This window comes from Aythya fuligula, chromosome 1 (genome assembly GCF_009819795.1).
Source record: "Aythya fuligula isolate bAytFul2 chromosome 1, bAytFul2.pri, whole genome shotgun sequence".
Taxonomy (NCBI): domain Eukaryota; kingdom Metazoa; phylum Chordata; class Aves; order Anseriformes; family Anatidae; genus Aythya; species Aythya fuligula.
In genome coordinates, this window is record NC_045559.1 from 54,195,074 (window position 1) to 54,218,308 (window position 23,235).

General features: G+C 53.8%; 1 protein-coding gene across 4 annotated transcripts; it reads right to left on the bottom strand.

Annotated features, from left to right (window-relative positions):
- Positions 1–1,579: 1,579 nt before the first annotated feature.
- Positions 1,580–22,969, bottom strand: MGAT3 (beta-1,4-mannosyl-glycoprotein 4-beta-N-acetylglucosaminyltransferase). Of its 4 annotated transcripts, none has more exons than XM_032202984.1 (2): positions 22,928–22,969; positions 1,580–3,145 (listed from the first exon to the last, which is right to left on the bottom strand). In XM_032202984.1, the coding sequence occupies exon 2, from the start codon at positions 3,142–3,144 to the stop codon at positions 1,639–1,641; it is 1,506 nt and encodes a 501-aa protein (XP_032058875.1). In that variant the 5' UTR covers position 3,145; positions 22,928–22,969; the 3' UTR covers positions 1,580–1,638. The 4 variants fall into 4 exon arrangements, with proteins under 4 accessions (XP_032058875.1, XP_032058859.1, XP_032058866.1 ...); XM_032202968.1 differs by lacking the exon at positions 22,928–22,969 and adding an exon at positions 19,383–19,460; XM_032202975.1 differs by lacking the exon at positions 22,928–22,969 and adding an exon at positions 14,292–14,477.
- Between the last annotated feature and the right edge of the window lie 266 nt (positions 22,970–23,235).

Here is a 23,235-nt window from a genome sequence, read left to right on the forward strand (position 1 = left end):
GCTAACAGAGCACGTTCGTGTTTTTCACCCTCTTCGTACCACAGAGCAGGCTCTGGGCACCACGTCAAGCCATCTGCTAAGGAAGGGTGGTAAGGGTGGAAACGCCAGCCTGCCTGCTCAACGGGCTGAATAAATCCAACACAGCGACAGGCCAGAGCCCTCGGTGGCAAGCTCCGTGTGGACAGCGGCCCACCAGCTGCAAGTAACATCATCCTACATCCCCAGCCTGCAAGCGTGGGCTGCACATGCTCTCTGGATTACGTGATCATCCCAGAAGAGGTTTTTGGCCCCAAGGGGAGTTTTCCCATGGCCCCTTTCTCTGTGAGTTCCCTCACACCTTAAGAGCAGGCAGGTGGGTCCCATGCTTTGTGCTTCCCCACGACACCCATCGCAGACTCAGCTTTGCCCTTCCCCTCTCCTTTCCCCCATGGCAAGAAGGGATGGCCAGCACGTGTAAACAGCAGCCCTGCAACAGGCTACGGAGGCAGCTGAAGAGGCACACAGGTCTGCGTGTCGCTCTCTGCTATGCGGAGACGATGCTTTCCCTGAACCTCTCCTATGCATTCCCCAAAACGTCATCCATGCCAAGACAGATCACAGCTTATGGATCTCACCGTTTCCTGAAAACATACACACCCAAGCCCAGCCTATGCCCCCTTCCCTCCCAATACTGGTAACAAACACCCACGTGCATACCAAAACCATGCATGTTAGCACTCATGCACATAGGAAACCATGCACTTGTAAACATACACTCCCACCATCTGATTTAATCCCCCTGCAGCTTATCCCCACCCTGAAAGAAGCACACACAGCAGGGAAGATGCTTCAGCTCCTGTGGGCCAAGCCAGTGCAGCACTGAGTGGGCAGGGGTGAAAAAGGAGTTAAAAAAAAAAAAAAAAAAAAAAAAAAAGGTCAGCTTTCTCCTCTGCTTCCCATCTGCTTGCTCCAGGACTGGTAAAGCATCAGGCCAAAACACAGCCCAGGACAGATGCATTAAGTTTGTGTGAGGAGGCTGTGTACTGGGGAGAACACCTTGGAAGCGAAGCCTTTACCTCCCCCCAAGTACTTTGAATAGAGAGGTATATAAAAAAAATAAATGCATATTGAGATGCTTTTGCACATTCACTCATCCAGAAAAATGCCTGTGACACACATCTACACACGTGACCACTCACATCAGTCTGTGCCTGCTGACTCACACGCTCACTGAGTAGCCCAAACTCACATCTGTGCTTGCTCCGATCCACAACGAACGAGGATGGATGGGAACAGCTGCCCTCTCTCCCCAGCAGACCTTCCCAGCCTTCCCCATAGGAAAACCCACCAGCTGGCTGCAGAGAGATTATCCCCAGCCAGCAGGAAGGGTCCAGAAGACGCAGGGAAGTCTTTATGCTACCGCCAGGCTAGGTCCTGCACCTCTCCCCTCCTCCTGCCCAGGCCTCCCTTCAGCTGACCGAGGAATGTGTGTCCCCAGGCATTACCCCGGGAAGAAGAGAAGGGAGGGAGAGCAGAGACCATGGAGAAATGGCACACCCCACCTGGAATTGAAAAAAAAAAAAAAGAAACAGACAAAACACACCCGACTCTTTCCCTTTGTTGCAAAAGTTCTGATTTCCCACATGAGTCCCAGTGGTCTCACCCAGCCCCCTCCGCTTTTCGGTACGGGTTCTCCAACAAGTAGTGGAATCGCTGGTAGTTCTTGAGCAGATACTTGGGAGCATACATGTGCTCCTTGGGGTCAGCAGGGGGATACTCCTGCGTAGTACCATCAAACCACCCACCAGTCCGGATCAGCTCCCGGATATAATTGAGGTCTCTTTTATCCTCGTAGTCCCCCCAGCGGGGGAAGTCCCCATTCTGGGCTGACACCAGTTTGAAGTAGATCCCCTCTGGGGTGAAACACCAGGAGCAGTGCCAGCCAGCAAAGTGGAGGGGGCTGCCCAGCGACCACTGCACCAGGATGTGTCCTGTACTGTTCTCATACTGCCGAAAGCCAGGCATGGTGTAGTACTCGCGGCGCCGCAGACGGATGCCGTCAGTAGCGTAGACAGCCTGCAGCATCCCCATAGTGCAGCCTGAGACCACCTCCAAGGTGCCTGGTTGCTTCCAGAAGAAGCCGTAGAGCGACTTGCGCATGTGAAAGGCAAAGGGCTCCGTCCAGCCATCGTAGAGCTTGAGGAAGAGGACGCCGTCGCGGGCCGGGATCTCATCGGCATCGTCGATGATGAAGACATCGTCCGGGCGCAGGTTGCGGAGGCGAGAGACGCCGTCCCGGGTGAGAAAGGTGCGCAGGTAATCGTCAGCGATCCAGCCGTCCTGGCGGCCGCCGGCGGGGAAGTGGTCCAGGAAGACGTAGAGGACCTTGTGGCGGATGTAGTCGTAGGAGCCGTTGAGGAGCATCTCGCGGAACTTGAGGGGCCGCGGCTCTCCGTAGGCCGTGAAGTTCGACTCGCACACCACGAAGACGTCCACCACGTCTCCCAGCTCGTGGAAGCGGACGTCCAGCAGGTCAAACTCATGGTTGATGTTGATGGCGTTGATGACCCGCCGGGGGGTCTCCCGCGGCACCAGGCGGTCCTTGGTGGGCAGGTTGGAGTACTGGACTACGGTGGGAACGCCGCAGCTGGGGCCGTGCCAGCCCGGCAAGCACATACACTCAACCCACTTGCGCCGCTTGGTCTGGGAGCTTAGCGGCTTGCGAGCGGGTCGCCCCGAGGCCGCGCCATCCGCTCGCTCCTCCGGCCGCCCTCCCGTGGGTGGCTTCTCCAACACCTTGGTGCCTGGTTTAAAGCAGACGCCGCCGGCTTTGGTGCGGACGAAATACTCCGTCGTGTCTTCCGGCAGCACAAAGTTGGCTTTGTGCAGCTCTTCGCTGGCTCTGCTGGGAGGCAGGGGCTGCAGCAAGGGCGAGTGGGAGTACAGGGGTGTGCGGAGCAGCTCTGCACCCCCCGGCTCAGGGCTAACCTGCGGCGTGACGGGGGCATTGTTCCAGAAGAAGCTGGAGACAAGGTTGGGACTAAGTGAAGCCAGGTCCCGGGGGAAGGTGACATAGGAAAGGGCCTTCAGGAAGTGCAAGAAGGAGATGAGGCAGAGACCAGCCATGCAGAGAGTCAGAAAGAGCTTATGGCGTCTCATCTTCATCCTGTGGAAAAGCCACGAACAGGAAAGTCATGGTCAGTAGTTACCGGGGTGCAAAAAGTTTATCGTTGGTAGGAAGACAGGTTGGGGATGCCAGAAAGTCCAAATTCCGCATGCATTTTTCAAGACTTGAATCCAAAACATCTCCCCCCACCCTCTGCCAACTTCAGCGGGCCTGTTGCCTTGGCTAGGTTATGCCAAGCCAAGCCTCTTCTAGATCAGCTACAGTCTTATAATCTCATAAAGACAGGAAAGGTGCTGCTGGTGGGGTAGAGAGACAGGAAATCCAGAAAAACAAGAATTCACAATCTAGCGAACTCACCACACTTGGCTGATTTGTCCCCATCCATTGACAGAAACAAACACAGGCCTCCTCAGGCCTTGGATCACCAGGAGGTCAGGGGAAGATAAAGAGAGAGCAGAGAGCAGGGGGGATGAGAGGGAGTAGAGGGCAACGCAGTTGAAACTCAACCAGCATAGGAGAGGCAGTCTTAAGGGACTAAGATCATTAGCCAGGCTGCCAAGACCAGGAAAACACCTACGCTCCCCAGATCTCTCCAGTGTTTGCTCACAACACACACCCTAAAAAATCCTTGTTCCTAGGAAATGCTAGCTGAGTCCATATAGGGAACAGAGAGTGGAAGAAAAAAAAAAAAAAAAAGAAAAAAGATTATTGCTTTTACTCTCCTCCCCTCTTTCTCAAGTCCACTACGTCTCCAGATGTCTCCCTTTGCTTTTAATTTTCTTTGGACCAGATGGTGAGGTTTTCTGCATCTGGATCAAGGAGGCTATAAAAAAACCACCTCGCTGTCTCTGCTGGTAATGCAGTGCCATCATGATTGATCCATGTCAAGCCAGCAAGAAGCCAGTGGTGCTCAGCCCTTTGAACAACAAGAAATACAACCTTCATCCTCTCCCTCCACCACCTCCCTTCCTCCAGCCCATGCCAGGAGCATGGAGCTGCTGTCAGGCAGAAAAATGACTGAATACCACAATCCAGAAAAATGACGAAAGAAAGAAAAAAACACAACCTCAGTCAATACTTCACCACGGAGATCAAGGAAAGGCATTTGCATTCTGCTGTTTAGGGAAGGCTGGGACGAAGACAGGCAGGGGAACAAGGTGACCTAAATGCCCTACGTGAAGCAGAGGCTGCCTCTCCCCTCAAAAACACAAAACTCCCCACGTAGAGGCAGGCAGAGCTCCCTCCACACCCAAGAAACCCACCAGTTCTTCCTCAATGTGACGTGATCCTCTACAGCAGATCCCCACCACAGTCCTGCGCCCACACGTATGCCTCAGCACCTCCTTTCCCAGGCCAAAGGTCTGCACGACGTGCATGCCACTCTCCGTGCCATCGCCTATCAACCCCACGTGGCACCCAGAGGCAGACCAAGCACCTGGCCCTAAGCCAGGGCGCTCCCCTTGTCCCCTCTGGGACTCCCCACAGCCCACGTGCGTCCTGGGTGGGAATGGTGGGGAGCAGTGCCTGGCCTGCTCCTGCTGCACGCGAGGGGAGCGAGTGAAATACGGCAAGGCGCGTTTACTGATTAACCTGGGGAGAATTTAATGCTGAAGTGAAAAGCCATAAATTAGGCAGATGGCAACTGCCCAAAGGAAAACGTATCTGGGCTCCCAACCGAGGGCTCCAGCATGGACTTTGATAGAGGGGTTGTCCATATTGATGCCTTTCAGCTCAGCAGCAAGCATTTCTAGATACTTCACAGTTGCTTTTTTTTTTTTTTTGTGAGGAAAGGCCATTCACTGGCGCTGCCCCCTGTGCTTCGGCAGCGGCACGAGGACACCCATGTTAACGGGGTTGTTTCAGCGTGAAAAGGGGGACTGCAAGCCTGAAGCCAGCACAAAACTTACAGCTTCACTATTTCTTAATGTTTGTCATGGCTTCTGATAGATTTCGACACAGCACAGGGTGTGTCAAGGGTAGGATCCTGGCTTGGTGCCCCCCAGGAAGCCATCTTGTCAGGCCTGGGGCAGGAGGAGGAAATGGTGCCTCTCCTCACGGGGTCCCACTGGGCAAACCCTCACCACCTCCCGCACCCACCACAGCCCAGCTCTTGGGCGGCCACCTCTGTGGTGGCCCTGCCATGGAGGGCCTGGCTGTTCCCTTGTTCAAAGCTGTAAAGGATAGTCTTGTGCTCACTGCAGGGAATGGGGGTGAAATGAGGCTGTAGACACCCCCGAGAGAATCTAATTGTGCCCAGGGTACTTTTATTTTTAAGGCTCAGTTAATGTCTTTCTGGAGCAGTGAGATCACTCACAGAGTCAAGGTGTATCCAGCACCTCTTCCTTGCACGTCACCAGTTTTGCTGTCCTGAGGTGTGGGGAAGAAGCTGAAAAGACTAAGGGAGCAGAGGCTGCTAGGAGAAGACACCCCTTGCTGGTACACTAGTGCAGTTCTGTCCGATGGGGTGTCCTGTGCTTGCTCTGAGGCATTACCTCAAGACATCAGGTTGCTGAGGCTCAGGCAAGAAGAGCTGGCCTGCTCCCTTAAGGCAATCCCAGTGGCTGCCAGCTAGTGCTGGCTTCACTCCAGCTCCTAAGGGACACACAAATGCACGGCAGCCAGCATCCTCTGGGCTGGACCAGCACAGAGGATGAATACTGAAGGAATCACACACGGCAGGTCTCCATCTTCTTCCCAGATGGCTGCGATGCTCCGCATGCCACAGGAAATCCCAGACAGAGGTTCTAACTCCTGGCATTTAACAAACTGCTTCACTTTCTGGGATCCCGTGTGCCATGTCAACATAGCAGGATGCACGTTTTTAGGAAGTAAAGCATGTTTTCCTCACTTGACATTTGCATACATCACTATCTGTCAGGCTCAGCTCACGGCTCTGCAGCTCTTCACCCACGAGCAAAACTCAGCCCGTGCTCGGCTGCGTTGCCTCCCTGCTACTGCAGCCTGCGTCTGGGAGAGCCAGGCTGGTGTGCACAGCCCTCCCCTGCAGCTCTGCCAAAGCAAGCTGGCCCTGCAGTACCCTCTGCTGTTTTGCTGCCGACATTTCCCAGGAGGCAATTTGCACTGCTCAGTTGCCTTTGTTAGGGAGGGGGAACATGAACCCGCTTCCTATCCCCCTCCTAAAAGGAGGGAAGCAAGGAAGCTGCGTCCTCTTCAAGACCCCTTCCCTTCCCTGGGACCCACTCCATTCTCACATGCCAGGGATTCCTCTAACAGGGAGTGGAGAGAGAGCTCATCCACCCTTGGGTGGGCTGAGATGCTAAAAATCAGTCACGTATCCCTTCCCATGTCCTCTGATCAGCACTGCAGTGAAAGATGTGTCTTTGAGTGGTGGCTAATTGGAGACAAAGGCCAGCAGGGGAGGAAAATGTTATTACCCACCTTCCCCATCCAGAACATTTATATGTGGCTGAAATGAGAAAGGAGGTACCAGTCAGGGAGACATCTCAGCTTGTCATAAGAAACCCCAGCTGCTCTGTCACAAAGCAGCCATCAGTTACCAGGAACACAGAAAACAGCAAGAAGAGATTTCCCCTATGACAATTTTGAATGAGGAGAGAAAAAGAGTAAAGTTGATCTCAGGGAGAGAGATCAAGTTGCTGTCAGGTTTAAAGCTTTTTTTTTCCCCCCTGCTGGTTTTATGTTTAAGTAGAAGAAAAAGTCAGGAGGAGCATGGACAGTCAGCTCCTTTAAGACAAAGCTCTTTAGGGAACATACAATTATAAACAACTTCAGCAATGTTCAGCCTCAGCAAGAGAAGCCAAAAGCTTCTTTTTGTAAGGGACCACCCTTGATATTTCCTTGCTTGAAGAAGATATGTCTCTGCCATGCAGGGGAACGGCTTTCAAAGAAGATAGCTCAGAGTAGTGCATGAGTTATTCCCAGGCACCTGTTACAGTTTTACTTTGCCATTATATCAAGCGACCTGTTAATTTATACCATCCTGAAATCATATCCTGATTTCAAGGAGCAGGAGAGAAAGATATGCACAGCTAAGAGCTGGCAAGCCACCCATCTTAATGTTCTCTTCTGGAGGACACTGGCAAGAGGCCATGCAACAGGCCGCTGGATGCACAACACCCCAGCCTCTGGCATGCTAGGGCACAGGACTCAAGACTCTCTGGACCTCTCCTGTAGTGACAGGGGAAAAAGATGCTTATGAGGACAAGCCACAACAGAAGCTTTTAGTTCCCACTCCCCAGTACAGAAATGCCCATCTCCTCTGCCTGGAGTTATCCCTTAAGACCCAACTCAGTGTCATATTTGCCCATCACTCAGACACTTCAGCACAATGCAATGATTCAAATCAGGATCACTACCACACGGCAGAATAAAATCCAGCATGATCTCCATCCTCCGCCTCACACTGAGGGCCAAACTGTCTCTCTGCTCTAGCTACAGACAAACATAAACAGATACTTCACTTTTTTTTTTATGACAGGTCTACCTTCCATTCATGGGGTGCAGGGATCAAATCATACATCAAGGTCACAGTATCTCAAAACACACCAGAATCTCTAATTACTTTTGATCTGCAAACACCCACAAAAGTAAGAAAAATATTTAAACTACTATTTGTTTACAAATTAAATGTAATTAGCTCAAGGACAGCAGAACTTGACTGTGCTTAAGGATAAGAAGAGAAAGTTATCCTACAAAGCTGAACAGCAGGGAAAGTGGAGAGAAGCAGGATGTACCAGAACATCGGTAGTGCTCAGCATTTCTCTCACGTGAAGGATTTTCAGAGACTGTGGGCTATGAGGATGTTACCAAGAAGTTCTGGGAGGGTCACAGTACAAGGTGGTTAGAACACAGGCAGGTCCGCATCCACTTCCATCCAAATTTCAGGAAGGTTCAGGAAGGGAACGTATTATTTTTTCTACCACCTTCATTAAGAGTTACTGCCTGCAGCACCAATGCAAAACAGCAATACTTCATGCTATGCATTTCCTTTGCAGCTTTGAGGCAATCGACCACAAGGTGCCACTGACTCACTGCCAGCACAATCAGCTGGAGCAAGACATCCAGTACAATTACCCTTCAAGTAAGGTCAGGCAAAGGGAGAACCAGGCTCTGTCTTAAGCATCTTCTCTCCCTTTCAACAAGGAGGCAAGGGGAGACATAAGGTGACTGCTCTCAACCAGGTATGGCCATAGCATCTAGTTGGCTTCCAGAGATGCCATCTGCTCACCAACAGGTGTCATCAAGCCAGGAAGAAAGCTGGATGAAGAAATAAACAACTAAAGGGTGAATCTACACAAGGCCATGCACAACTGGCCAGAGCACAACTGAGAAACCAAAGCATTGCCTTCCCCTTCCCACTGAAGGGGGACACATGGCATACATCATGTCAACTCCAAGCACCAGGTTTGTGTCCAAAGCCTAGCAATGCCTCAGCTGACCAGCATCATCTGTGCTCAAAGAGGAAAAAAAGGTGTCTCCTTTCCTATGCACTTCTGTAGGAAACTGAAAGGCTACAAGCCAAAAGCTATGGTCTGCTAAATACTGAAACTAAGACGGATGCAGTGGAGATGCCTCAGCTTTTTTGCCTTTTATTTACTTATTTAAAGTACCATGGCCGCCCACCTCTTCACCTCCTAGAGGCATGATACCTTTGGATTCCACACCTTCCAGGAGCTTTCAGTGTTTTGACCGTTCTCAAAAAGTCCGCTGAAGAGCTGGCCAAGACACTACGACTTTGTTATCTTAGATGCCACATCCCCAACCACAGCAAGATAGGTACACGGCTCTTAACCTTCAGTATAGAGATGGGACCTGGCAATGAAGTGATCTTTGTTGATGGTGTTCTGTCTCAAGACTGATCTTCCAGAAGTCACCAGAATAAACCAACATCTGAACACCTTCAGAGTCCATTATAAATCCCTCCACTTGAACAGATTGTTCTTACTGTAACTACCATAATACTAATAGCAGCATAATTATAGAATTCTCCAGCCCCCGGTTTAAAAGAAGATCTGCTCAGAGAAGACTAGAAAACTCTACTGAAATCCAAGAAGGGCCTATGAGACACAATTTAATTTTATCCAAGTACTTGGACATCACAAGGGTATAGCACTGCATGCTAAAGGAAACTTCAAGCTGGATTTCTAACTCCACTGGAATCTAACAAATATTCTTCTTAGTGTCCTTCAGCTGTACCAGGCTCCCTTGTAACTAATCTTCTCTCCCCATCCAAGGCCAGTCCCACCATAGTAATTCCCATGGTTCGAGATGCCTTGGTACATCCAGATCCTTCAGATGCTCTCAGAAGCCACAATCTTAATTCCTTAGCACCACTAGGCTAAGGACTATCCACTAAAGGAAAAATAGCGCTTCTACCCTCTTCTCTCCTTCACTTACACCTGATATCCTGGAAGGACTCTTCCTCAGCCCTGCTTACTGCCTCCTCAAAATACCCAGTTCCCTGAAGAGCACTGCAATGGCTCTGGAGATTGCATCACCTCTGGGTCCCAAGACTGATGTCCTGAGACCCAAAGGGTGATCTGAGGGGTTGCTCACTGCACTCTGTATGTACACACAAACCCTCCAAAGGTGGGAAACCCAGCCAGACACAGCACTGCTGCTTCAAGTGTGCAGTGGTTATAGCAATGCAAAGCAGAGCTTGCTGGTTCTGTTGCTTTTTGACTTGTCTTAGAAGGAAGGAATGCTCCATCATGAGACAAGGAATCCAAAAGGAAACTGGGATGAGACTACACAAATGCAGCTTATGTCCTCAAACAGGCCACAGGATTAATCAAAGAACTATACAAGAACTCCCAGCTAGTTTCAGTGTCTTGCAGAGCGGGGCAGGACACAAACATTTCATCAGAGGATAAAGGAAAATCATGCTTTCACAGACCAAGTGATGCATGTGGAAACACAGGCCGTGGCTTCATAGGTTCTCTTCCCTCACTCACCACCATCACAGCTCACTACCATTCCGATGTCAGTACAATCATGTCAAAGTTTGCACTGTAAGCCCAAATCAGCAGCCAATCTCAGTTAAAAGTAAATAAATTTCGAGAAGTGCCTAGGGATGGGAACAAGCAGTTGACCAGCAGAAACTTCCTAAATGCTTTCAGCAGTTCACTTCTCACCAAAACTCTCATAGTCACATCCTCATATACTTACATCCTCAGATGCTTAGAGAATTGGGACAATTTTTAAGCATGGTTCATCTAACCAAGCCTCCACTGAGGCTCCCATTCAACTGCCGTGAGCTTGATAACTTCTCCTGGCAGCATCAGGAAAGAAGAACATCTCAAAGAGGGATCTGGAAGAAGCAGCAGACAACTGCTTTCAAAGCAGACCCTGGCAGGCAGTCCACATATGTCAAGCAAGTGGGATACAAGTCAAGAATCCTGAGAACAGCACCAAAATGAGCAGCCAAGATTAAACTCGGAGCTGAGGATGAGGGCACACAGCAGACGGGCACCAGACCATGCAAGCGAGCAAAGAAAAGCAGGAGAGCTCCCGGGGACTGGGTGACAGCCCGAGGAACTGGGAGGTGCAGGTTGAGCAGACAAAAGCAGGGCGATTTTGATCTCCTGCAGGCTGGAGAGAGGCAGCTAAGGAAGGAATGAAGCAAGAAGCACTTGATGCCACAGCGACGGGCAAAGCACACAGACCCAGACAGAAACCACGTTGCCTCCAGCTATTTTGGAATGGGTGGCAGTTGTTTGTGCATCCCCGGGATAAAAGCTCTCCAAGTTCGGTCGAGGAGGGGAATAATTAAACCCCAGAAAGACAATAAATAAAGAGAGGCCATGAAGCAGCAGCGAGATCCTGGCGGCCACAGCGAAGAGCTGGCCCTCCATCCCCGCCCTCTTTCCTCCCCCATCCATCACCAACCACTTGGGGTTTGGCAGTGCGCTCATTTTCCCACAGTAGCCCATCTATTACTGTTTGGAAGAGCATTCCCAGACTCCTCCTTCCCCTCCTCCCCTTCTTTCAGGCCACAGGGGTCCTGCTTGGCAGCCCCCGGGTCCCCCTCTTCTCTGAATGCCTGGTGACCAGCCAACCCCATGCAAAAAGCATTAACCCCTCTTCACCGGGAACAGCCAGAGAAACCTGGCTCCATGCTGAGAGGTTTCCCTAAGGTGTCTCTCTCTCCCCTTCCCACCCCTGATCCCCCCCCTTTCTTTCCCCTTTCATTTTATTTCACAAAACCCAGCCCCAGCCCTGGGAGCATTGCATCTTCCCGAGAACGTTACACCCACCCCTGGGAATTTTTCTTGGACCAAGAACAGACCCTTATTTATTTGTCTCTTCTGCCTTTGTTCTTCATTTCCTCTTTCAAGACTTAGGCAAGACCTCGACACAGTGCCGCCTGGATCCCCCGCTGCCGCTTCACTTGGTTATTATTTTCGGAAGGAAAGCGCCGATAGGCGGGGAGCTCTTCAACGCCTTCCCCCAAGGCAGAAGCGAACCAACCCAGGCACCCACCTCTGGAGCAGGCAGAGGGCACGGGGCTCCACAGAGCACCCCGGGCTCCGGTTGTGCAGACACAGCCCCCTGCTCGTGTAATCCTCCTGATTGCAGCATCGCAGCCCCTCGGATTAAACCCACGCGAATCAAATCTCCGGTAGCGGCTCTGTGTCGGTAGCAGGCATATGGCACCACGAAAAGGGGCAGTTTCCCAGAATGAAATCAAAAGCCTCCTAATGCACTTAGCTCGGGGTCACATAAATCTCTCTTCTGCCTCCCGCAGATGGCTGGATCTCGTTTACAGGCACTGCAGCAGGCCTGGGTCTCAACAATATGTTTACTTCTTCTGTGCAAACATCCCCTTTCACTAGGCAAAGCACTACCCTGATCTCCAGATTAAGCTGAGCGTCCAGGACTGAGCACAGGTCACCCTGGGCATCACACAGACCTCGATACCGCTTCTCTTCCCACTCTTCCCTAACATCACCTTACTTCTCGGGGAAAGACTAGGAGGAATTTTTGCATTTAGCCAGCTGCCAGCTTCCCCGACAGGAGGCAAAGCCATGTAACGAAAGAAAGGGGTTTGTTGCAGGCCACGGTCAGGTAGGAGAGCACAGCTTGGCTGAGGGACCTCTGGTGATTACATGTCCAGCTTCTCCCAAATGTAGAAGCCACAAACCGACAGCATGTGGACAAAAACAGGGAAGCCAAGCATTTCTGCTCAACGGAAGGACAGAGCGTGCGGTTTACTGCCACCACCTCTTGATTACAGGCCAAGTTCCTTTCCCTTTCCCTCCCCTTTCAGGTCTTCAATAACACAAACATTTATCTTGAACTCTGCTTCTGACAAAATCAGCTGCCCGGCCAGGCCAGAAGTGAAGGAGAAGAGGAAGGCACTAAAAGCTAGCGTATAAACCCCCGTGAGAGTCAGTGGTGAAGAAAGGACACGCAATGCAGAGCAGCCCACAGCCGTGTCCCAGGCACCAGGACCACCTAAGCAGGAGCAGGATTATCCCATCTGCACAGCACAGCAACCTGCCACCACAAGGCAGAGGGCCAACGGGGATGAAGCGCATGCAGTACGTGTAGCAATTCATCTTCGTGATGCTCCTCCACTGCAAGAGCCTGTAAAAAAAAGAAAAAAGGCCACCCCAATCCCCCTCTGCCCTCAACTGGTTGCTCTTTGGGGTTTAGTAACTGAGAAATGATGGGAATTTCAGCTGGGCTGTTTGTACAGGCTGCTGCTCGATCACCTTGTCTTTCAAGTCCACGGGTCCTGATGTTCTCTTGTAAAATCCGATGTGCCGTGTCATGCCAAAGCTTAAAAAAAAAAAAAAAAAACACTTTGGCAGGACAACACGGGCCTTCAAAAACTAAAAGCTCTCGAGCCTCTGAATATTTCAGAGAGCAGTGCTGATGATCCCTGCCCTAGATCCATGGCACAGCCCTGTTATTGAGTCAGGGACCAAATCAAGGACCAAATCCACTAGATTCGCCGTCTCCAGCTTGACATCACCTCCTTGCTGCAGAGGCAGCACTCTGAACTCAGGAAGCCCAAGCCACAGAGATGCTCAGCAGAACCCCACACCTGAAGGGCACAGAAACCAAAACTGCATTTTTTTTTTTCTGTTGTTTTCAGCAGAAACATCTACAAGGCGGTTCAGCTGCACAAAGGCAGGCAAACACGGGCAGAAAGGAAACCCACAGCACTTCCTCATCGCAAAGTGTGCGAACCTGGATGCCTGACAAACTCCCCTTCCCTGCCCCCCCCCAGCGCTCACGGGAAGCAAGAAGGCTCTGTTCCAGAGCCCAACTGCACTATAAATAATTCAAGAGACTACTAAATTATGCAGAAGCAATCCCGTCGTCCCCCCTGGCCAGGCTGAACGCAGGTGTGGTCAACCCTTGCTCCAAAAGTTGCTGCTGCACAGGGATTTCAAGGCCACCGAGGCTCCGTGCCAGCAGCACATCTACCAGAACGCGACGGCCGCTCGCTTAAGGCCAGGCCTGCGCCAAACAGCACGACAGGAGGTATCTGGGGACACTGCACCGAGGGGGAAAACAGCAATTCCTTTGAGCCACCTCTTCTCCAGAGACCTCGCACGGCGCCGGGGGAAAAGCAGCAGCTCGTGGCCCCTCCAGGGCAGGCTGCGCGGTGCCACTTGCTTGCACGTAAGGCAGAGAGGAGAGAGGGGCTGCCGTGGCAGGTGAAAAGGGAACCGAACATGCTCCGGAGGCAGCAAGGAGGAAACAGTTTTGCTAGCACAAATAACGCACGGGGAAGGCTGAGCTGAAAGATGGAATCCCCTCCCCGCTCATCTGCCCCGCTCTTTTTGCCTGAGGGAGACGCTGCCTCCCTAAAAAAAAAAAAAAAAAATTGGGGCTGCTGAGGTTTCCCCTCAGCAGTGGGGTCATTGATAACCGCGTGCTGGTCACCGCTCTCCTGATTTACCCCACGCAGCCAGCCCCATGAGCTCAGGACCCCTTGGTACGCAGCACCATCCACCTCCAGCCCCTCCGCGGGCGAGCCCTTCCAAAGCCCCTACCTCTTCCAGCTCCCGCAGGCTCCGAGATGCATCCGTGCCCAACACGCTCGGTCTGCACGGGCCTCTGTCCTCCTCCTTCTCCCTGGCGCCCAGCTAGAAGCCTTCCTTCTGGCAGAGGAGGAACTGAAAGCGCTGCCATAGCCCTCTCTTCAGCCTCAGCACAACCCGCTTAAAATCTCAGGGCTCCGGCTTACCTTCCCCTTCTCTCTTAAAGGGCTCAGCATCTAGGAGACAGAGACTCCCTTCCCTGCCTGTTTGCCACGCTGTCGCGCTTGCTCTCAGCGCGGTTCCAGTATCTGAATGTCGAAACAGGGGATCCTAACGCAGATAAAGTCAGCGCGGCAGATACCTGCGCTTAGATCACAGGTTTCACAGTTGCCCAAGACGTTATGCGGTGGGTTTCATTTGCATCAGGTCTCTCAACGTGCTTCCAACCCGCTTGCTGAGGCTTTGCTAGCATGCAAAACACACACAAGGCAACACCCCAGGACAAATACGAGCCCAAATCCTCACAGGGATGACAAAGTCTGATTACGCTCACTGACCCTGGCCCAATCCGCAAGGATTTGCACACCAAGGAAAAATGGCAGGGTGCTGGGATTGTAGATTAGGCAGCAGATCAAGGAGGCGATAGCTGTGATGAGGACAGCAGGGTGCAAACAGCGACTACAAGCTAGCAATAACCCCTCAGGACCCGCACCCAGCCCACGGGTATCTCTCAGGATTTCTGAGATGGCCGGCAGCAAAGCGAGGACAAGAAGTGCCACACTTGGGTCATCACTGTCATGCTCAGCCCCTGCCTGTGCTGCTCTGGGCACGTCCCAGCCTTGCTCCTTGCCTCAGTTTCCCTGGTTGGGAAACGGGAGCGATGCTTTTCTACCTCCAGCTAACGGGCTTGCTTAATTAAGAGAAGCTTAACAGGTTGCTTCGAGGCTCTTGGAAGGAAACCTTTTTAAATAAAAGGCAATGCACCGGCTCATCAGCAAGAGGAGCTGCCCCCACTGCCTCTCCCCCTCTCTGCAGGGTCACATCCACCTCTCCCACTGCTTGCAGATGTTGCTTTAGAGACTTCTGGCAGAGCTCAGTTTGCTCAGACACCACAGCCAGGGAGGATTTTTTGCAAAAAGCCTATTTAGACAGTGGCCCGGGCACTCCCTTAGCTGGGGAAACAGGAAATGTTAACCGAGCTCATCAAGCTGCCTATTCAACTGCAGGGGGGTGTTATCTTGGTATGAAAGGCTGAGGCCCCCACAGCAAGCAGCTCAGGTGACTGTTGCTATCCTCAAGCCGAGAATAATCACTTCCTAAATCACGGCTCAAGAACAAGCCCTTGTTTTTTTGTAAGGCAGCCAGATCCCTTCGTGCTTTTTCTTCCTGCAGCCCGCCTGGTGAGAGCTCAGAGCTGCACTCCCTTTCACCGGTCAGCTCTACACCAGGCAAGTTTCTGAGCACAAAAATATATCCACCCCGATCCAGGCATTTGGAGGTACCTGTTGTGCTCAGGGGCAGCTTGGGGAAAGTAAAGGGCTTGCACTGCAGGGAGGACAAAGATCAGAAAAGGAAGGTGAAGAAATTGCGCTTCTGTCTTCCTGAGGGCTGCAGCCAGAGTCCATTTCAGAGGGATACAGGCATGGGGTGCTCTTGCTGCATGTCAGAGCGGCAGTGTAGGCTGCTACTAGCACTGCTCCTGCAGCACGCTTCCCAAACTGTCCAAGCACCCCAAAACCTGACCCAGAACCGCCCACAACCCAGGCTCAGGCTCCTCACGGCCAGCCTGCAGCACTGACCTGACAGCACGGCCCACACGTGCGCTGCAGATGTGCCACCATCTCCCCAGGAGCATCCAGGGTGGAAACACTCGGCATTTCTAGGATGCACCCCGCGTCCCCCTGCACTGCACTGTGCACACCTTCCCCTTTCATTCCCCGCTGTTAAGGTTTGGTGGAGTACCACAAGATGCCATCCTGTCATCAGGATAAATGCAGCATGGCCTGGCTTTGTCGCATGACTGACGGGTGACAGTGGGGAAAAGCAGGTGGTGCCAACCAGCCACACACTCTTACCTCTCCAGTCAGGGCTGAGAACTCAAACCAGCCCTTCCGAGCACCTCACATTGACCTAACGATGTGAAGAGGCCTCTTGTGCCAGCCAGTGCCCCCCCGCCGCCCCCTCTGCCGGAGTTATTGTCAGCTGTACCAGCCTTCGTTAGCACCACCTCCTCCGGCTACGTCCCACTGATTGGGTCACGGATTCCAACAATGTACAAAGGGCTCATTTTAGAGCAAGTAACCCCACCTAAAACCTAAGCAGCCTTTAGAAATGAAGGCTGGCCCGGCTCGCCCCATCCATCCATCACCAAATTCCCGTGCTTCCTTCCTCCACATTTACAATCCAGTGCACGAGGGGGGAAAAAAAATAATAAATAAAATCAATTTTTTGATAGCAGGTGCACCTTAAAGATGCTGCTCTTTAAACAGGAGGAGGCTCAGACACAACACACTGAAAACTCAGCTATCAACCCCGCCAGGAGAGAGAGCTTATCTCTGATCGCTGACAGGACAAAGCAAGGGAGGGAACTTGTCTGAGCTAAGGTGTCCTTCATGCACTGAACATGCACAATAACACCCAAACCTGCTGTCCCGACCAACTCCCAACTCCTGCACCCAGTGGCTGCTTATACATGCCAAATTTATTGCAGCCATAAACCCTATGAAAGGGCGAGCGCTCTCCTGTAAGCGCACCCGGCAGGGCTCGTGTGCGTTCCCGCATGCACCTAGCGAACACCCACCCAAGCCCGTCACGCAAGCGGCCCTCGAAGACATGCAATAGGCATGTGACAGCCATCTGGCAGGCCACGAAGTCCCTGCCGTATGTAACCACTTGTGCGTGGGAACGGGAGGGGAAGGATAAACACCAGGAGCACGGGAAGCGCGCACGCACACAAACTTCACACGGACGCTCCCCAAGAGAGCTCGCCAGCGACAGCGGCCGCTGCAACAGCGCAGCAGCCCCCAGACCAGCTATTCCCATCCCCTGTTGGGCACGAGTGCTCTCGATAGATGATCGCAGTCGTGGCCATCTCCTGAAGTGCAAATACACCCACTATTTTCCACCTTCTCTCCTTCACCACCTCACTGAGACGATCCTTGCGTGCCACACAGCCAGCTCATTCTTTCCCCAACCTTACCGACATTTGAGGGGAAGGACAGAGGGACACCGTGGCTCAGCCCCCAAACCCCATCTGGTTCAAGCTCCTCACGCTCTGGGCACCTCAGAGCCAAGGTGTGCAGGCAGGTGAGGCAGCAGCTGGGCAACTGCACTTGGAGCGAGGCAAGAAAGCGCACCTGCAGCAAATCCAAACCCCTCCCCTCTCCTAAGGATATAATTGCTGTATCCAAAGCATTAATAAACAAGCCATGCAGGTACAACTGAGAGTCCTCACGGGGAGGGAATGTTATACCTCGCAGTGGATTGCTTACCACTGCTGCAAAATCACCTGAGGGCGTAGAAGGGCCATAAATCTAGGAGGGACTTTGATGACAACACGGTGGCGGACTCCCAGCTTCGCTCCTGTTGGGCAGCTCGCGATGGCTTTCGTTCAAAGCCTGCTTTATATCGCTATAGGCTCCCCAGGAATAGCTCACGGGACTGCTTCTCACTCGGATGATGTTCCCAGCACTACTACTGAGGCTGAAAATACAGCGCAGGTGCTATGGCTGTGCTCAGGGAGCTTTGGAAACCAGAGGTGTGCTGGAGGGTGGGAAGCCCCTTGGTTTTCCATCCCCTCCAGGACAGCTCTTTGCAGTCCAAGGGTCAAGCAACGGTAGGTCCTGTGTGATTTCAGCTCTTCTTGGAGGAGCTGGCAGCAACCAGGACTTGGAAGTGGCTAACGAGTCACGGGCTCCAGCTGGACTTGAACACCACTTCTGAGGGTGGGACCTACAGGTCAGGGTAGCTGCTCTTTCAGCAGGGGGCCCCGAAAAGTGCCCGCTGACTCACATCCTGCTGGGATGGGACAAGCAGGAACAAGAGTAGGTGGGAATTTGAAATTCAGTTTGCACAGGGCTGGGGGGGGTTCCTGGTGACTCAAGTCGTACTTGTTAGCAGCCGTGCCACGGAGTGTTTTCACGGGCTTGAACTTCCCACTCACGGGGAGGGATTTGGCGTTAACTGGAGGGCCATTCTCTGGGAGGGGAGGTGCTCGGCACCCACACCGAGCTGCCTGTGCGGGCTTCTCTCGTGGCCCGAGCACTGTCCTGGTGTGGAGCAGAAGCGCAAGACCCCAGCTTCGATGCTGCGAAGGAGCAGGGCTCCCCGGCGAAGCTCATGGAAACACAGCCTGTGGAAACCCCCGGAGGAAAACCCCAGGATGAGGCACGGAGAGGTGCCTCTCTCCATCCCGCTCCCTCCCTCACGGAGCTGTCTGAGCAAGTCCCGAGCCGCAGCAGCTGCCGTGTTTCCCATCACCCTTGTCACGCTCGCCCAGGGAGCGAAACTCTCGCAAGGACGGAGCTGCGCCAGCCCGTGCCACTCCAGCGGGGACACGCAGCTCTTCCCAGCCCACAAATAATCCAACCCGAGGAATTGGGTGCCTGCATCCTTTCGCAGCCAGCTCTCATCCTGGGGGGCTCGCAGTGGGTCTGGGGCAGAGACGGAGCGGGGGGGGGAGATGTGGAGATGGAGCAGGGCCGCTGGATGCTGCCCGCACGCTGCATTTGTCTGGGTGTTTTCCCTCCCACGCACGCACTCCTGTTACTCCTCGCTTGCTGCAGGCTTGGCACAAAGCCCCAGCCTGTGTGTGTGACCCCCCCCAAGCCAAGCAGGCCGGGCCTGGGCTGCGGGTGCCCCGGCCGGAGGCTGCCTCCATCCCCGGCAGCTGCGGGCAGGGCAGGGGGGGGGGGGGGCCCGGCGGCATCGCCTCCCTCCTCCCCACCGCCGCCGCTGCTCCCTAGCGGGGGATGCTGGGATTATGGGGAGGGAGGGGATAAAAAAAAAAAAAAAAAAAAAAGCAAAAATAAATAAATAAAAAACACGCGATCGTATAAATAAATAAGGAGAAGGAAAAGCGGCGCGGGGGGGGGGGGGGGGGGGGGAAGCTCGGCGCTGCCCGCAGGGGATGACGCCGCAGCCCCAACTCGCAGGTGGCGGCTGCGGGGAAAGCTGGGGGGGGGGTCCCGCAGCCCCGGGGGCAACTTCAGCGGGGAGGGTGCTCGCCCCCCGACCCCCTTCTCTCCTTTTTTTCCCCTTCCCTCCCTCCCTCATCCCCCAGCCCCTCGCTCACTCACCCCCGGCCGGCGCAGCGGCGGTGCCCGCCGGGCCCCCGGCGGGGCGAGGCTGCCGCTCGCCCCCGGCCCCTCCGCCGCCCCCCGGCATGGCTCGGAGCCCCCCGCCGCCGCCTTCCTCCTCCTCCTCCTCGGAGGGAACGGAGCGGAGCGGCCCGGCACCACCTCCTCCTCCTTCTCCTCCTCCCCTCCGACCGTGGGGAACGGCTGGGGCCGGGGATGCCGAGCCGAGCCGGGCTGCAGCAGCCCCTTTTGTGCCGCCCTCCCCGCCTGTCTCCTCCCCCGGCGCGCCCGACCGCCCCCCCCGGGCTGCCACCGCCCCCCGCTCCCCTCCCCCGGGGCAGCGGCCACGCCGCCCCCCACCTCCTTCCCCGCACAAAGGAGACCCCCAGGGGGGGCTTTCACCCCCGGGGGGGCTTCCCCGACCCGCACCGAGATGTGGGGCAGCCCCTCAGGCCGGTCCCCCCCCCCCCCGTGCCCAAGCCGGCGGTGCGGCAGCATCCCTCCCGGTGCGAGCGGAGGGCAGGAGCGCTCCTCGTTGTTGTTGTTTTTATTATTTTTCTCATTCTTATTTATTCTTTTCATTTTTAATGCAGGAGGCAAGGAGAAGTGGGGATGTGCGAGCTGCTGCTTTGCCCGGCGACGTGCAGGAAGTTTGCAGCGGTGCCAGAAATAGAGCCTGCGCCTGCACCCGAACCGCAAAAAAAAAAAAAGGCAAAAAAAAATAAAAGAAAAAAAAGCTGCCTTGTCTTAATTCAACTTTTTTTTTTTTTTTTCTCTGCCTTCTTCCTCGTCGGGCCGATCCGTGGTGGAAAGGGAAACAAAGGCAAGGAGAACCAAAACAAACCCGGCCGGGCGAGACGGCTGCGAAGCCGCCGAAAGGCGAGCGTGGGACCTCGCCCCTTGCGACCGGGAGCTAACGAAAGGGCAAAAGGAAGCAGCGCCAGAGAACACCCTTCCTCGCGAGTTGCTGGAAATTTAGAAAAACAGAGCCTCAAAAACAAAGCGGCGGTGCCAACGCCTCTCCAACCTGCCGGTTATCAGATGGGCGAGCTGGGCTGCCTGGTGGCTGGAAGCGGCTCCCGGTGGATCCCGATGGGGATCTGCAAGAGATTTCTGAGGAAGAAGAGGCCCCACGGCCCCATCTTCTGCCTGTCCTCACCATCTTCCCCAGCCAGCACCGAGAAGTGGCCATCCTAATTTTAAGGCCAAGGTTGAGATGGTCTCGGAGCTGGCACAAAGAGATTGCAGAAGCGAAGGGGATTTTCCCCTCCCCAATCTCAGCTGGAAGGAGGGCTGCAGGCACCCGGAGGTGACCTGGCTTCAAAAGTGCCTCAGGAGCATTGCAGAAGTACTGGGGGACAGGAGTGAGGACAGAGGGGGAAGACAATGGTACAACAAGTGAAGTTCTCGCCATATGAGAGCGATAATTTGGGGGCAGAACACCAATGCCAGTCCTTGAGGACCCTGAAAGGCTCCACCTCCATGATGTTGATGGGAAGACACCTCTAAGACAACAACATCCCCATCTCTGGGACTGGGATGAGGTCTCTCATCATTGGGAGGATGCTCTCCAGGACAGCAGAAAGCTGGGCTTGGAGGGAGCCCTCAGCTCCCGCAGCCCCAGGGGAATTTGGCAGCCACGATTCCATTTGCATCGGGTCCATGACAGCATTTTTGGGGGGGAGGGCTGGCAAGTGATGGTGTTAGCCTTGCTTGCGTGGGTGATTTCAGCTCGGGGAGCACAAATCCCGTTAGGGATGGGCAGCAATCTCCGATTCCTCTCCCCCAGCCAGCAAACGCCCATCACAGAGGGGGAGGTTGACACTGATGGGAAGAAAGCATTGCAATTTCGGACCTCCTTTGTTATCCCTTGCTTCAGGTATTATTCCCTGAGCAGTTTGAAGACAGCCACTACTTTTTCCATGTTAAACAGAAAGAAAGCTAAAGGGTTAACCCAGCCACTGCAAATATTCAGGAACATCAGACCACAAATGGGAGCCAGAATAGCATCCCTGCGCAGAGAGGCAGCTGCAATACCACAGCTCCCCTGTCCTGTGACAAACAGTGTTTGCCACACCGAGCACTCCTCACTGCACAGCCAGGTCCCTCCGCCTCCCCGGGGCATCTGCACCTCCCTTACATGGATTTGTGGCAGTGGGGATTTTATCCACGCCTTTCAACCTTGGTGTGGGGAAAGACAAGGGTTTGCTACTCTTACCCTGGACCAGAGTGAGGCAGAAGTGGTGCAGCGTGGGCTGAAACACCACCACCAGCGGCATCTTTCCAAACCCACGTGGGTCTGGGGTTGTGGACCCAGACTGCAGAAGTCATATTTTTTATTTTATTTATTTATTTTTTTATTTTAATGATCTTAGGTGCTTTGATGGCAGCAGCAGACCGAGGCTGTAGCTTAGATGTAGCATCCAAGTGCCTCAACATTTTTAATTTATGTAGCCATCGTACCATCTCCAAAAGGTAAAAACCCCAAACCTTTGGCTCTGTTTTACATAAAAGGAACTGAGGATTAGAAAAATTATATGATTTGCTGGAGGCCAATCGGAGAGTCTGTGGTAGGGGAGAAATTTGACTGTGGGTCTTGAATTAGCAACCTAACCATTGCTGCCTCTGTAGTGTTTTCTCTCTGCTTTGCATACTTCAGACTGAGACATGCTGGACAAGCTCCCTCGGGATGAGGAGTCATTTTTAGCCCGATTTCGTACAGAAACGAAGCTCTCACGATCACGTTGTCTATCTGCCTGTCTATCAGCCGCCCACAATACGGTTTGAATCCACCGGCCAAGTCCAACCAAACCTGGCAGCGAGGAGGATCTCTCAGCAGAGCGACTCGGATGAGCTCTCCAGCAAGCGGGAAGAGGGCGAGAACGCAGAGCGTGCCCTGTGCGCTCGCCTCCTGCCCCTCCCCTGCTAGGGAGAGAGGGATCGAGCTCTGGGCACAATGTTTGGGGCCGGGAAGGGAGCTGAGCTCTCTGCAGGGACATCCCGGGGGTGCAGCGAGCCCAACCACGAAGGTGGCAGAAACCTCTCGCCCCACACTCGCAGAGCAACTTCTGCTCTTCGCGCTCCCTAAGCCCCGGCGGCTGCTCCTTGGGGAAGAAGCCGATTACCATACTGCAATGAGTTAACCTTAAATGGTCTAAAATCCAAACCTCTGCATGCAAATGAATTCCGATGGGTTAAGCGAGATAAAACACCGCCCAGCCACAGCTGAGCCCCAGCCCAGCTCGTTCGCTACCCGAGAAACTCGTGTGCTCGCGACTGAAGGCAGCGCACGCTCCTCGGCGATGCAGTCAGCCCCGCAAATATTTGTGCCTCCCCCAGCCCCATGCTCCAGCCTGGCCAGGTGCAAGGCTTTGAAGGCAAAGCCTTTTCATCTGTGTTTTCAGATTTCCGTGGGCCTGTTTTCTTTCAATGCTAAAGGTGGGAGGCGTGGGCGAGCCCCTCCGGGCAGGGTGTCGGGTGGGCGCTGGGCTTTAATCCCACAACCCCGCTGCTAAAACCCCGCAGGGTCTACCCCTAGGACGTACCAGCTAGAGGCAGGAGGACAGGCACTTCTCCATCACTTCTCGGGACGCCTGGTGCCCATCCGAGGGGCTGCTCCTTGCTGGTACAGGCGTGGGTGACTCCGCGTGTCCCTTTGCGAAGGGGAACTAACCATAAATGTTTCCGTCTCCGCCGCCGTTATGCGATCTTTTTCCACCATGTGGCCATTGCTGATAAGTGGTTCGTGGGCTCCCTGCGTGCAAGGACTTTGACATTTGGTTAACTCCCTCACACTGAGCTACAGAGCCCGGGTAATGGCCGCAGAGCCCAACTTTCGCTGATGCCCTTTCCG

What these genes read in the sequence shown, in the direction of transcription:
- MGAT3 (XM_032202959.1), bottom strand. Translation starts at nt 14,129, where the DNA reads ATGCATCTCGGAGCCTGCGGGAGCTGGAAGAG. An exon ending in GCCTGCGGGAGCTGGAAGAG is followed by an intron (nt 3,146 to 14,097) that starts GTAGGGGCTTTG and finishes GCTTTTCCACAG; the next exon opens with GATGAAGATGAGACGCCATA.